The sequence below is a fragment of the Orycteropus afer genome, unplaced genomic scaffold (genome assembly GCF_000298275.1).
Source record: "Orycteropus afer afer isolate SDZICR_OR568_19922 unplaced genomic scaffold, OryAfe1.0 scaffold00035, whole genome shotgun sequence".
Classification (NCBI taxonomy): domain Eukaryota; kingdom Metazoa; phylum Chordata; class Mammalia; order Tubulidentata; family Orycteropodidae; genus Orycteropus; species Orycteropus afer.
Genome location: NW_006921622.1, coordinates 6,171,520 through 6,187,682, shown reverse-complemented (window position 1 = coordinate 6,187,682; position 16,163 = coordinate 6,171,520). Strand labels below are relative to the sequence as shown.

General features: G+C 35.5%; 1 protein-coding gene across 1 annotated transcript in view; it reads right to left on the bottom strand.

Moving 5' to 3' along the window:
* MALRD1 (MAM and LDL receptor class A domain containing 1) overlaps nucleotides 1-16,163 on the bottom strand; it is a 1,363,654-nt gene that overhangs the window by 416,372 nt on the left and 931,119 nt on the right. The window contains exon 30 of the mRNA XM_007936352.1: nucleotides 7,105-7,233. Coding sequence (XP_007934543.1) covers nucleotides 7,105-7,233 — 129 coding nt within the window. The remainder of the gene's footprint in view (nucleotides 1-7,104; nucleotides 7,234-16,163) is intronic.

Genomic DNA, 16,163 nt, shown 5'->3' with positions numbered 1-16,163 from the left:
ATTTTAAGAGTTCTTTGTATATTTTGGATATGAGTCCTTTATCATATGTGTTTTGTGAAGATTTTCTCTCAGCCTGTGGCTTTGTTTTTCATTCTCTTAACAGTATCTTTTCCAAAACAGAAGTTTTTAATTTACATGGAATTCAATTTACTTTTCTTTTGATGTTGTATTTTTCTTTTGATTGCCAATGTGAAGGTCACCTATTTTTTCTCTGATGTGTTCCTTAGAAATTTTATATTTTTGTGTTTAACATTTAGATCTATGATCTAATTTGAGTTGCCTTTTGTGAGGCATGTAAGGTCTTTTTCTATTTTTTTTTCTTTTTGGCAAATAGATGTTCCGTTGTCCTAGTGCCATTTATTTAAAAGCTGTCCTTTGTCCTTTCAATTGTCTTTGCTCCTTGTCAAAGATCAGTTGACTATATTTGTATGGATCTGTTTCTATGATCTATGTTCTGTTCCGTTGATCTATATCTATTATTTCAAAAATACCATGCTGTCTTCATTGATGTAGCCTTAGAGGAAATCTTGAAGTTGGTTAGTGTCAGTCCTCTAACTTTGTTCTTTAGCATCGTGTTGGCTATTCTTGATCTTTTGGCTTCCCATATAAACTTTAAAATCAGTTTGTTGATATCGACAACATAACTTCCTGGAATTCTGAATGGATTGCACTGAATCTATAGATCGAATTGGAATGAATTGACATTTTCACATATTGGTTCTTCCAACTCGTGAACGAGGAATATTTCTTCATTTCTTGAGATATTTTTAAAATTTATTTTCCCAGAGTTCTATAGTTTTAAGAACACAGACCCTATGTATGTTTTGTTAGATGTATACCTAAGTTGAATTGTGGTGCTGGCAAAGAATACTGAATGTACCATGGACTTCTAAAAGAATGAACAAGTCTGTCCTGGAGGATTTATAAGTGGAATGCTCCTTAGAAGCGAGAATGGTAAGACTTTGTCTCTCATACTTTGGTCACATTGTCAGAAAGGACAATGATGTCCTGGAGAAGGGCATCATGCTGGGTGAAATAGAGGGTCCATGAAAAAGGGGAAAGACCCTCAGTGAGATGGACTGACATAACGGTTGTGATGATGGGCTAAACCCTAGTGATGATCATGAGGATGATGCAGGACCTGGCAGGGTTTCATTCTGTTGTATAAAGAGTCACTATGAGTTGAAACCAATCCAACAGCACCTAACAAAAAACAACAACATACCTAAATATTTAATTTTTTTGTGTTACTGTAGATGGCATTATATTTTAAATTTTAATTGTTCATGGCTAGCAGATTAGGAAAGCCATTGACTGTTGCATATTAACATTACACCCTGAAATAATGCCATACTTGTTTATTTGTTCCAGCAGTTATGTTGAATTTTTGGAATTTTTAATATTGATATCCATGTTATCTATGAACAAGGATAATTTCATTTCCTCCGTTTCAGTGTATACCTTTCTTCTCTTCTCTAATTTCATTATCTAGCACTTTCAGTATGTTGTTCAAAAGAAGATGACAGAGGACATGCTTGCCTTTTTCTAACCTTAGAGAGAAAGTGTTCATTTTCTCACCATTAATCATGATGCTAGCTATAGGGTAATTTCTTTTCTTTTTTTTTTAAAGATAAAAGTCAGAAATTTTTCTCTATTTCTGGTTTTCCAAGAGATTTTATTATGAATGGGTGTTGAATGTGGTCAAATGTGTTCTCTATATCAGTTGTATGATCATATGAATTTTACATTAATTGACTTTCAAATGCTAAATCAGGTTTGAATATATGGAATAAGTTTCACTTGGTCAGGCTATATAATTCTTTTTATCAATTGGATTTGATTTGTTAATTTTTTGTTGAGGGTTTTTGCACCTATGTTCATGAAAGATTTGTTTGTAGTTTTCCTTTCTTGTAATGTCTTCTGTTTTCAGAATATGATTAGTCTCACAGAATGAGTTTACTTCTACATCTATTTTTTGGACGATATTACAGATAATTGATATAAATTCTTCCTTAAATGTTTGGTAGAATTCACCTGTAAAACCATCTGACCTTGGTGCTTTCTTTTTTCAAAGGTTATTAAATACGATTCAGTTTCTTTAATAAATACAGGCCTATCCAGATTATCTATATTTCCTTGTGTGAGTTTTAGTAGATTGTATCTTTCAAGAAATTTGTCCATTTCATCTCTGTTATCAAATCTGTGGGCAAAGAGTTGTTTATAGTAGTTCTTTGTTATCCTTTTAATGTTCATGGGATCGGTAGTTATGATTCTGCTTTCATTTCTGGTATTAATAATATCTGTCTTATCTCTCTTTTTTTTTTTTGCTTAGCCCAGTTAGATGTTTATCATAGACTTTATTGATCTTTTCAAAGAATCAGATTTTTTTGTTTGTTTGTTTGTTTTGTTTTTGATTGAACTTTACTACTATTTAAACTTTACTACTATTTATATATTTTCGATCTCTTTGTTTGGCTGTGGCACAGGAAAGGTGAAACCATGCAGAGCCCAGTGCACATCCTAAGGTGAGGAGTTGGAGGTAATATCCATTGTTATCTATGACATTTTCCTCTTCATTTCTGCTTGCTTTTTAGGCTTAAGTTGCTCTTCCTCCACTTTTCTAAGGTTGAAGCTTAGCTTAATGATATCAAATCTTTCTTACTTTCTAAAGTATATATTTAATACGATAAATTTTCCTACGCACTGATTTTGCTATCTCTCACACATTTTGGTAAATTATATTTTCCTTTTAGTTTAATCAAATATATATATTTGATTAAATCCATATATATTCATTTTATTAAGACTTCTTCTCTAACCTATTTGCTCTTAAGAAGCATGTTGCTTAATCTCCAAAATTTTGTGATTTCCATTTATCTTTCTGTTACTGATTTCCAGTTTAATTTCATTGTGGTCTGATCACGTACCTTGAAAGATTTCTATTCTTTTGAATTTGTTATGGTGTGCTAGAGGTTGATTTTTTTTTTTTTTTTAATTAGGATTTGGGTGAAGATTTACAGAGTAAATTCACTTTTCATACAGCAGTTCACATATACTTTGTCTCATGTCATTGACCAAAATTTACAATGCAGCAGCTCCCCTCCCACTTCCTCCCCATAGTTACCTCCCCCAGTGTCCATCCCTTTATACTCTTCGAGAGGCCCATTGTCTGCCAACCCTGTATATGATCTTGGATACACTCTCCATTTAGACATACATAATTGTTTAGCTTGTTCACCCATCTATCCGTCCCTATACCCATGTTTGCTTTCATTGACAACTCAGTATTGTATTTACAAAGGGGTTCATATTTGTTGTTTGTACTGCCCATGTAACTCTCTCTGTCTTTCTCATCCTCAATGCTGCCATATTGGTCACTCACATTTGGTACATTGCCCTTCTCTTCACCCAAATCAATATTTATCTCTATCTATCTAACAGCATTCCCTCCCCTTCCCTCCCACCCCTGGTAACCAACAAAGAAAATGTCCTCTAATATATAAACATTTCCTTAACTTTCACAATAAAAGACTAATACAATATTTGTCCTAGAGGTTGATTTTTAATCCTAAGTATCTTGCAGCATAATTTACATAGAAAAAATTAATATATGTATATGTACTGTTTGATGAATTTTGAAAATTATATACAGCCCTGAAATTATTTTCAAAATTTATATACAGAATTTTTCTCTTTGTCCTAATAGCTCCCACGTGGCTCACTGCAGTCAATCCATCTCTCCATCACCCAAAGACTATCAGTAATATGCCCTTTTGCAACATAGATTTTACTTTTTAAACACTGTATCTAAATAAATCAAAGAGCAATTCTTAACCTGAGTTTTCCATTTTGAATTTGCTTTTGAGATTTATCTATATTTCAAGAGTTTATTTTTATTATTTTTAGATAGTATTTCTTGTGTAGACATACCACACATTGTTTTCTAGCCACTAGTTGATGAATGCTAGGGCTGTTTATAGGAGCTCTGGTGGCATAGTGCCTAAGGCACATGACTGCTAACCAGAAGGCTGGCAGTTCAAACCCATCAGCCACTCCTCAGAAGGAAGGTTGGGCAATCTACTTCCATGGTAATACCACCTCAGAAACCCAAGAAGGAGTCTCTATGAGTCAAGGTCGACTCGGTGGCACATAACAACAACAACACAACAGGGCTGTTTACATGTTTTGGCTCTTAAGAATAATACTTTTATGAAAATTCAAGTACAAGTCTTGGTGTGTATACTTATTTTCATTTATCTTGGGCAAATGTCCAAAAATAGTACTGTTGGTGGATCATATAGAAAGTATTTATTTAACTTCATAATATACTACCAGACTTTCATTGCCAACCCAGATCAAGTAGCAGAGACTGGGTTTATTTTCCAGCCTGAAACAAGCAAAAGATAAACAATATAATGGAACACTGGTTCTCAAGACATTGTACAACAGGCAAAGCAAATCATCATCTCTGTTAATAGCAAACAAATGAGATTACCCTCTGGTGGTATAGTGCCTAAGGCATTTGACTGCTAACCAGATGGCTAAATGTTCAAACCCACCAGCCACTCCTTGGAAGGAAGGTTGAGCAATCTACTTCCGTAGTGATAGTGCCTCGGAAACCCAAGCAGGGGTCGCTATGAGATGGATCCAACTCCATGGCAGTGGGTTTATAATTACCCAAGCTTACTGCCTTAAGGAAATTCAAGGCCATGGCACAGGAAAGATGAAGGCAAGCAGACCCCACCGTAACTCCTGAGGTAAGGAGATGGAGGTGATATCCATGGAGTCTAAGGCAGTGAGAATTCACAGGACAGAGCACTGGAGAGGAGAGGGCTGTGCATACAAAGCAAAATGGAGATCTGTAGATGACCCCCTTGGATGCCTCTTCTCACCATCAAGACTGGAAAAATCTCATGATCCACAGAACAGTTCGGTATACAGAAAGGTTTTGCCTCAATAGAAAATAACTAGTTCTTGACTGAGCAAGGCCCTAATCCTATATAAAAGAAAGACAGAAAAGGATCAAGCTGTTTTCAAATAACTTACCTATATCCCAGCATAAAGTTAAAAATTATTTTAGGAAATATAAAAAGATTCAGAACTGAACTAGGTAAAATACACATTGCCTGGAATACAGTTAAAAAAAAAAAAAAAAGAAAATCACCAGGCATATGGAAAAGCAGGAAAACAACACCCATTATGAGGAGCAAAAGAAAACAACCTACCTTACGAAAAACAACTGAGAATTGCCACACTTGTTAAAATTAGCAGACAGAGACATTAAATTGTTGTTTTAGGTCACAAACTTTTGATGCAGTTTGTATATAGCAAACAATAACTGCAATAGGTCGCCAGTATAGTGTCATGATTCTCTATGAATGCTCATCAGTAAGACATATGAAAAAGAAAATTCCTCAATTCAAGTATTTGCTTCTGTTTTTAAATTTCACACTGGTACATTTCTCCATTTTTCTAAGGTGAAAGCTTAGATTATTGACTTTAGATCTTTCATCTTTTCTAATGGATGCATTCGATACTATAAATGTCACTATATGTTGATTTTGTTGCATCTCACACATTTCAGTAAGTTGTATTTTTATTTAATTTTTTTTTCGAATTTTCTTAAAACTTCTTTAACTGATGTGCAGTTCTGAACAATTACAGGATGAACAATTTTGCTATTGTGCTTTGCTACAGATATATTACACTTTGCAGTACTGTGTGCATATGTCTGTTCATCTGCACTACATACGTAAACAGGCTGTGCTTCAAACTACCATGCAGCTATTAGACTGCTAGGAATGTGACACATACACCCACTGGCATCAACCATTCTATCGGTGCTTATGGTCATCTGTGATTGAGCCGGATACATGAGGGCTTACACAGTGTTGGCAAAATGAAGGCCATTATTGTTATTTATAGAAAGCAAACATTAAACAATAGCAACCTATTCTCCAAGGTTAAACCTTTACCTTTCCCCAAATTCCCCATGTTCATTCTTACGTCCCTAGGCAGGCACACTGTGGTTCAGGTCAGACACTGAGTTCATGTTACCACTGCTTCTGGCTACTACCATGCTAGCTGAGCATGTGCTCTGCCACTGGGTCTTACGAAGCCTTGCTTCTCCAGCAAGAAGAGTCCCCCTGCACAGAATCTCCTAAGCCTCTGCCCCTGGGTCCTTCTAAGCCTCTACTTCTGGCTCCCAATGCTACCAGGGCCTGCAGAGCTCTCTTGCTGCCATGTTACTAGGCCTCTGCTGACCAGAGGAGAGATGGGCAACTTCTGCACAGGTCCTGCTCAGGCATCTATTACCACACACAAGCAAGTACTACAACTCTTTTGGCTCTGCTGGCAAGCCTCCTACCCAGAGGTATCCAGCTTCACTCTGTTGTCAGAAGAGACCCACACAAGATCCTCTGAGGCATCCCCCACACAAGCACACTTAATCTGCCCTGCATGGGCAACTATTACAGCTTTTTTTTTTTTTTTAGCTTTGTCAGCAAGATTCCTGCACAAAGGCACTCAGCTCTTGGTCTGTAAGTTGAGTTTCTCACTGTCGTAGCATTCACTCTTTCTTCTGGATCTATGAGGTTCTCAGCGCAGGGACCCTAGGTCCCTGGTCCAAAGGATAAGCTTTGCTCCTAACTCTTCTTGATGGAGTAAGGTCTCTCTCAACCTCTGTGGGATGGGCCCTTAGATAAGGAAATCCCTTGTCAATTTCAAGGCATGGCCATCCTATGATGACCATGAACTGGCCAATCCCAAGAGTAGACCTTAAGTCACTAAATTTGCATAGTAAACAGCCCAATCTCCTTTGGTAGACCAGAGGCTACTCAATTTTCATAGTCTCAGCCAATCATTTTGTGGAAGTTAAAAGAGCATGGCTACAACAGCCAAATAAAAATGACAAAAGGTAAGAGAACTGATATGTAGATATTTGTACAGAAAAGCTGTGAAAATGTTTTGGCTATTTGAAATCTACTGTAGTGCATGAAAGCAAAACTTCTTGGTAATGTCACTCCATCAACGCTAATATTTCTCTACTAATAAAGTTAAAATCTATGCTTAACTTGGTATACTACATCAGAAAGATATACTTACTACAGTGAGTTTCATCAGACTTGTCAGAGCAGTCTGGTTTGTAGTCACAAACAAGGTGGGATGCAATACACTTCTTGTTGTTGCACAAAAAGTCAGTGGCTTCTGGGCAAATCTCAGACATCTCTCCCACTGGGGAAACAAAAAACAGTACATTGTCAATTTTTTCTTTAAATTTGAATACTCTTTTTAGTTATTTTATAGAATGCATACTATTAAGTTAGTGATTGATTTAATAATCTTCATTTTTTACAGAATTTTAGGTTTACAAAAAATCACACAGAAAGTACAGAGAGTACTCATATAAAAACCAAGCCAAATTCACTACCATTGAGTCAATTGCAACTCATAGCAACCTTCGTTGGGTTTCCAAGGCTGTCAGACTTTACAGAAGCAGATTGCCTCGCCCTTCTTCTGTGGAGTAGGTGGTGGGTTCGAACTACTAACCTCTTGGTTAGCATCCAAATGCCTTAATCATTACACCACCAGAGCTCCTTAGTACCCATATACTCTCCTGTTACTAACCCCTACACATGGTTTCTCCTATTACTAACATATTGCAATAAATGTGGCTCATTTGTTACAATTGATGAACCACTATTAACACATTATTGTTGCCTAAAGCCCACAGTTTATATTGATTCAGTATATTTTTACATATAAAATAAAGAATAAAAAGACATAAAGAGAAATCAAGTCAGTGTTTTCAATTACAAGTGCATGATGTCATGTATTCACCATCACAGCATACAAAATAGTTTCATTGCCCTTAAAATGCTTAATTTTTTTAACTACCCCTGTAATTTTCACTTCAAATCTTTTTTTTCTTTCTTTCTTTCTTTTTTTTTTTTTTTAAATAACTTATTGAGTTTTAGGTGAAAGTTCACACAAATTGGATCTCATTGGACAATTTTCACACAAACTGTTCAGTGACCTTAGTTATATTTATCACAATGTGTCAACATTATTTTTGTGTTCTGTTTATTCTATTTCCAGTACTCTAGTTATCCTGTCTCCTTCTCCTTTCATCTTTGTTTTTGAGTAATTATTGATCTTTTGATCTCAAAAAGTTATTTTGTAAGTAGTGCACCAATTTTACAGGTAATAGCCTTTATTTCTGTGTCACTATGCTACTTCACTAAAAGATAATCTCAGGGGATAGTCTTTATTCTAGGTTTAAATAGTGTCTCAGAACCTATCACAGGGTGATAGTCTCAGGAAGTCTTCTGTTTGCTACTGTTTCAGTTTTCTGGCTTTTTTTATTTTCTTTGAAGTATTTGAGTTCTGCTCCACAATTTTCTTTAATTCTGTACAGAAACAACTATTGTGTCCCTGGTCAGAATGGTCATAGTGGTAGCCAGGCACCATCTATTTCTTCTGGTCTCAGGGTAAATGAGGTCATGGCTCATATAGGCTTGTTTCCTCTATGAGCTTTTGGTTAACTTCTTCCTGTTTTCCTCCTGGTGAGAAGATTCAGTAGATGTATCTTAGATGGCCATGCACAGATTTGAATTTTTTTTTTTTTTAATGCTATTATCTGTCTCTTCTTTTGTAATGAGTCTCTTTTAATTTTCTACTTGTTTGTCTTAGTATGAATAGGTAGTATGTTTTTAGGAATTTGTTCATTTTATCTAGATTTTCAAATTTGTTGGAGTACAATTTTTCATAGCAGTCAGTTATGATCTTTATCTCTGTTGGATTGGTTATAATGTCAACAGTTTCATTTCTTAATTAGGTTATTTGATTCTTCTGGATTTTTTATTTTGTCAATCTAGCAAGTGATTTGTCTTTCATTGATCCTTTCAAAGAACCAAGTTCAGGTTTTTTTGACTCTTTCTATTGTTTTTCTGTTTTCGACTTTGTTTCTTTTCATTTCGTTCTTTGTTAAACAAATAAAACCAAATTCACTGCCATCAAATCGATTCGACACATAGTGACCCCTCCTTGGGTTTCTGAAGCAGTATCTCTACAGAAGTAGATTGCCCCATCTTCCTTCCAAGGAGTGGCTGGTAGGTCTGAACCACCAGCTCTCTGGTTAGCTGTCAAACACCTTAGGCACACCACCACCAGAGCTCCTGTTTTTTGTTATTTCATTTTTTGGTGTTCTTTATTATTGCCTTTTTTCATTGTAGCTTTTGGCTTCTTTTGCTCTTCCTTTTCTATTTGTTTAAGTTGTTGGTTTAAGTTAATGATTTTGGATTCTTCATTTATAAGAATGAAGTAGTAAATATAAGTATTTACTACTAGAATTTCTCTCTGAATACTGCTTTTTCTGTGTTCCAAAGGTTTCAATATGTTGTGTTTTCATTTTCATTTGATTCTAGGAATTTTTGAATTTTACTTTTGATTTTTTCTATGACCCAATAGGTTTTTAATAGTGGATTAGTTAGATTTTATGTGTATTTCCACCCTTATTATTTTTCCTGTTGCTGATTTCTAGCTTCATACACTACGGTCAGAGAAGATGCTTTGTATGATTTCAATCTTTTTAAATTTGTTGACACTTGTTTTGTATCCTGACATATCCTCTGTTCTGGAAAATGATCTATTTGTGTTAGAGAAGAACGAATATTATGGTGATGCTGACTGGAGTGTTCTGTGTATACCCATTAGATTCAATTGAGTTATGGTTTTATTTAAATTCTGCATGTCCTTAATGATCTTCATTTTAGAGGTTCTGTCTATAATTAAAAGTGGTGTGCTGAAGTCCCATACTCTTATTGCAAAGGTTTCTGTTCTCTATTAGTCAGTCTTATCTCATATATTTTGGAGCATTGTTGTTATGGGCAGATATATTTATAATTGTTATGTCTTCTTGCTGGGTTGACTCTTTTATTATTATGTAATGCCCTTCTTTATCTCTTGCAATAGATTTTGATTTAATGTCTATTCTATCGGACATCAATATGGCATCCCTCTTTTTTTGTTGACTGATTGCATCAAATATTTTTCTGTATACTTATATATTCAGTCTGCTTGTGTCCCTATATCTAACGTGTGCTTCTTATAGACAAAGATGGATCTTTTTTCTTTTTTAAAATTCATTCTCCCACTCTCTACCTTTTCCATGACATGTTTTGACAATTTACATTTAAAATTATTACTAAAAACTAAGTTGCTACCTCATCCATTTTGCTATTTGTTTTTTGCGTGTTTTGTACATTCTTTTTTTTTTTCTAATTTCTCTGTTTTTTGTTAGCATCTGGCTGCTTTCTTATGATCATCCTTTTTGCTTTCTTTCTTCTTCTCTTATGATTATTTGTTCTTAGTCATTTCTTAGCAGTTACCACATATATTATATTATACAACTTAACATTTGCATTGATACTCAATATATGAACAAGAGTTAACATACAGACTTTAACAAATTCATTTGTGATATGCTTCTCTCTCTCCCATTTTCTGTTGGTGTGTCTCCACTAACATCAATATACAATCTGTAGTCAATAAGTTTACTTTGTACTTATTTCTTACAGACTTGAAATCTTATTTGTGAGATTTAATTAGTGATTCTATGTCCTGAAAATATCTTGTTTCTTATTTGGCAATTGTTTCCTTTCAGTGTTTTATTTATGAAGTTCCATTTTTTTCAGGACTCTAGAGTTTCTGGGGTGAAATCCACTCTGATACTTATGAAAGACTCTTGTTACATTATGTCGTATTTTTCTCTTGCTGTTTTCAGAATTCTCTCCTTACTTTGGTTTTCAAGAATTTTATTAGGATATATCATGGAGTTAATCTTTTTTATTTTATCTGATTGGGGATCAGCTTCATGTATTTGTAGGCTTGGGTCTCTGTTCAGGTCTGGAAAATTCTGATTGTCTCTTAGAAATTCTTTCCATGCCTTTACTACTGGCATGGTGCTCTGGGATTCCAGTAATTCTAATGCTAGATTTTCTTAATTGAATATGATATTTCTGTTTGGATTTGTTCCTTTTTCTTTGTTCTTTTCTCTTGTTTCGTTTGAGACTTGAGAAGTTCAGTTATTTTGTCTTCTACATAATTTATTCTATCTTCTATTTGTTTTATCGTATTGTTGAGTATTTTTCTTGTATTTTTACTTTAGTTTCTTTTTTCTTCATTTTCAGAAGTTTTTTTTTTTCCTGCCATGTGTTCAATTTCTATTAGTCTGGTCTCCATAGGAGACATTTTCTCTTCTTCATATTTTGATTTTTATTAGTCCTTTTTCTCTTGTGATTTTGTGTTTTATTGTTGTTGAACTCAGCCCATTTTGTTATCCTCTTTTTTTCTTTTTTTCCCCTTACTTTAAATTCTGTATTCTGATTTTCGTAGGCAATTTTTCTGTTTGGGCAACCTGGTGAAGCAGCAGCCAAAAGCACCTGGTTGCCACCTGAAAGGCCAGCAGCCTGCACGCACCACCCATTCTGTGGGAGAAAGATGGTTCTGTCTGTTTCCACAGAGACTTACAGCTCCTCCTACTCCCTCAGGGTTGCTGTGAACCAGATTCAATACAACAGCAGTTAAAAAAACAAACAAACAAAAACCACAAACTCACTGCAATAGAATCCAATCCAACTCATAGCAACCCCTCCTTGGGTTCTTGAGGCAGTATCACTACGGAAGCAGACTGCCCAAATTTCCTTCTGAGGAGTGGCTGATGGGTTTGAACTACCAGCCTTCTGGCTAGCAGTCAAATGTCTTAGGCACTACACAACCAGAGGGCGTGGTATTTTCTCCTAAGAACCACTAGAGGGTACTCTTATCCCTAGGTTTCAGGACTGATTCAGAAGTTGTTGAGGTTTGATCTCTGGAATTCAATACTCATGCATAAGTTCATTTTAATTGATTGCAGAAGCTGACCTAAGCAGTGAAGTTCGGCTTTCCTGTGGCAAAAGTGGGGGACTCTGTCTTTCCCTCATGGGTGCCCTGTACAAGCTCTGCCATGGTGTATTGCTGTGGATAGCAGTCATTTCCCTCTGTTTTGTCCATCAGAATTATTCCTCTAGCCTTGATGCCCTGGCAGTTCCTCCCAGTCCTGGTACCCATCTGTCTAGAGTTTCATTGAGATTCAATAGCACTCTCCCGTAGGACCATAGTCTACCTTTGCCCCTTCCCAATCATGTGGTCTGCAAATTCCTACTGCCAATCTGTACCACTTTAAAATATCAAGCTATAGCTTCCTTAGTTTAGCTCCCTCTCTGTGCTCCTGGTTAGAGGTATTACCTAGCCCCATTCCAAAATGGTTGTCATGAGTGAATATTCCAACTGTTAGTGGGTATGTTTTCCCAGCTTCCATGCTGTCCCTACTCACTGTCTCCCTTGCTTCTAGATTCACCCTCACTCTACAACACTTCAGCTGGCATCAGAGTTCTGAGATCTATGTTTGTGCTTGTTTTTATTTCTTGTTCAGTGGGTTGGTTACTGGGGCAGAAAAAGGGTTCATCCACTCACTTCATCATTTTGCTCCACCCTCTCAGCTTACTTCTTTTTATCAATGAATATTTCTCCAAGAAATGGATATACCATTGTTTGTTTACCAATTCATCTACTGAAGGACCTTCAAATATTTTTTTTGTACAGCTTTTTGTGTAGACATACATTTTCAAGTCAACTGAGCTTTCAACTTAATATAGTAAGTCTATGTTCGACATTGTAAGAAATTGCCAGATCGTCTTCCAAAGTGATGGTACCATTTGCATTTCCTGTTATTTTAACAGTTGTCCAAAGTTTTAACAGCTGACTGCTAGAAAACTCTTTTTCTCTCAGTTCCATCTCCAATAGTTCAGCAAGTTATATATACTCTACTTTCTAAATATCTTTTAAGTCTTTCCGTGCTTAAAATTCTTCAAAGGACTGACTATATCTATTACATACATCCAAACTTCTAATCAAGATAATAAAGAACACTTGTTTTGGTTCAAGATTAGTTTTCCAGCTTCATTTTCTGGGACCATTTAATACCTCTAAAAGCCAAAGAAAAAAACAAAACTCATTGTCATTCAGCAGATTCTGATTCATAGCTACTGCCCCATAGGGTTTCCAAGGCTGTAACGTTTACAGATGGAGACTGCCATCTCTTTCTTCTTAGAACAGCTGGTGGGTTTAAATTGCCAACCTTCCAGTACTTAACTATGTACCACCTAGGCTTCTTTCTTAGGTCTAAAGAACCAGTTTATTCCTACATTAAAATGCTTACTATCTCTGTATGTTTCTATAGAATTCAGGCTGCTTAGAAAGAGCAATATTTTGTTATGTTCTAGGACTAACACAACACCTAATACATGGTTTGTACTCAATAAATACTGGTTATAATAATTGCAGGCATAGTGGTTTCATATAAAGAGGGCACAGAAAAGTGAGTTCACAATGAGTTTTCAAAGCAGTTCACATATCTGAATATAATTTTCACTGATAAGAAGACAAATAATAATACTTTACAGGTTCAAAGTGACTTTGATTAAAGATCTAGAAATTATTAACTTCAAAAAATTAAATAAAGCTTGGCAATTCCTTCATTACATAGATTATTATAGGTTAAGAATGTGTGTGTGCTTGGGGATGATTTACTCAAAGTTAGGCATCATTTCCATGAATGAAAAGAGTTAAACTATAGACTCAACTAAAAGTGTATTTCCATAGTTTATGGATCATTTCCACAACAATAGAACTAAGAACTTGATATTTCCAGAAATATTTTACCAATGAAATTTAGTCTAAGTATGAAAAATGAAGACACAGCATCTAAGATAAAAGAAAAATTAGAACTATGGGCATCACTGACATGAAGAATTAAAGGTCATGTTCATTGAGTGGCTTACAAACTTTACCATGTTAATTTTAATTAGCACTAGTGAGAATTTAGTTAACCCAGAGTAGCATGTGGACATTATTCAATATACAGTTCTATGCATTTGAGATTATTTTATTCCTGTATGCCACAGATATGAAGCCATATAATTGCTCCACAGGGAGAATGTATTTTGGCTTCAATCTAAATAATTAGCTCCTTAATTCTTTTAAATATATTTAACAGACTACATCTCTGAGGTTTATGTTCCTTAAAAGTGTAGAATAACAAGAAACGAAGATAAATCAAGTCAGTACTTCTAATTGCAATACACTGAATACTGATCAAAATGTCCATGATATATTGCTGAATGAGAAAACAAAAATCGAAGTGCCTTTCAATTCAAAAAGAAATACATCTGCTTTAAGGCAGGAATATAGTCAGTCAGACTGTCTTTAGAAAAACATGGTAAATTGAAAAGTTACACTGGTGTAGTGAGAGATTATTTTACACATGTTTAGACATTTTTCTATTTATTGACTTGTGGAATCATAAAAGAAATAATTATTAATCTAGTAATATGAAATGAGAGATAACATCACATATTCTATGTTTACTGATGTAAGAATGGAAAAAAACATTAGTGCTCATAACAGAAAGTTGAACATAATCTGGGCCACAGATTAGGGAATACATAAAAAACTAGATTCAATATTGATTTTCATTAAATGAAAAATAATGACATGATCTCACTAATATGAAATACCAAAAATAGGTAAATGCATAGAGATTAAATTTCAGTAATGGTTACCAGAAGCAGAAGACAAAGGAAAAGTGAAAGTCATATATAGTTCAGTATGCACTGAGTTTCTATTTAAAATGATGAAAAAACTGGTAATGGATATTGGTGATAGTTACAAAATATGATGATGTAAGTGATGTCACTGAATTGAACATGTGAAAAGTGGTGCACTGGCAAAGAGTATGTTATCCTATATTGTAACAAGAGTAAATAATAATAATAAATAAATGACAGAGACCTAGAGACTTAGAACCAAAGTATGCTAAATTCAAAGATTCTACAATAGAAAAGGTCTACAGAATAATACAGCAACAAGAAATGAATATTTAATTCAGTAAAACATGAAATACATATAGAACTATACTACTCTGAAGTCAAACTGTTACCAAACTGAAATTGACACCACTTGACAACTAGCTTTTTTCTACTTTGAAACACAATTTATTATTAAAAAAAAGTACTAGGCCTTTGTGATAGTTAAAACTGTGTGTCAGTATGTTTTTACAAGCATATTGAACATGTTGTAAGAATGTCCAGGTGTGTAGTAGAGCTGACAAGGGACAAGTTTATGGTGATTTCTTGGCCACCGCCAGCTACCTGGAGTGATCGAGTAGTTGGACCTGAGAGCTCAAGACCATAGTTGCTGGAGACATCAAGCTCAATTGGCATAACATACTATACAAAAACATTGTTCCACATCCTACTTTAGTGAGTAGCGACAAAGATCTTCAAAGCTTGTAAGCAGCCGTCAAGAAGCAACGATGTGTCTCTCCACATCCAGAGCAAAGAAGAACGAAGAAAACAAAGGATGGGGGAGTTCCGGCAAGATGGCGGACTAGGCAGAAAGACCACACAGACCCTCTTCAACAAAGAAAAGTCAAACCAATTAACACAGACCCCTGAGCCTTGAAAGGAAGGACATAGAAGTGGACTAAACCCCAACTAGCAGAAGAATTTGCGTGAAAATACCAAAAAAAGGAGACATACAGAGTTGTGGTCTGGCAGCGATTCTGAGGGCACAGACAGCTTGGAGATTCCCGAGTGGTGGTAGGACCTAAGAATTAACCTAAATATCACCCTGCTAGCCAGGGACTGCACGGAGAACTGTGCACAGTGGCTGGGGAACAAACAGAGAAAGTGAAGACAAAGGTGGGATGAACTGTGGACTTTTGCCAGTGTGGAGGACGGTGACATTTTGAAGCTTTAAAAAGTGGCTTAACTATTTTGGATATTTAAAGAGACAGCACTCTCACAGATTCCTGGGGATTAAGAACACGTTCTGCTTTCCAGCAACCCCAAATACACTCAGGATGTACAAGACATAAAAGGTACGACACTCCTCTTATTATTCTTATACCCCACACCTGATTGGTGAGTGGAGGTGCGGCCATCCCCCACTCCCACCTACCTTATGGGCCCACAGGAACTCCATCACAGTCTGTGTGCTCAGACAGAGCCTGGGTGCCCTGCACTGTCCTCCACTGATTTTTTTTTCTCTTTTTTTATTTTTAT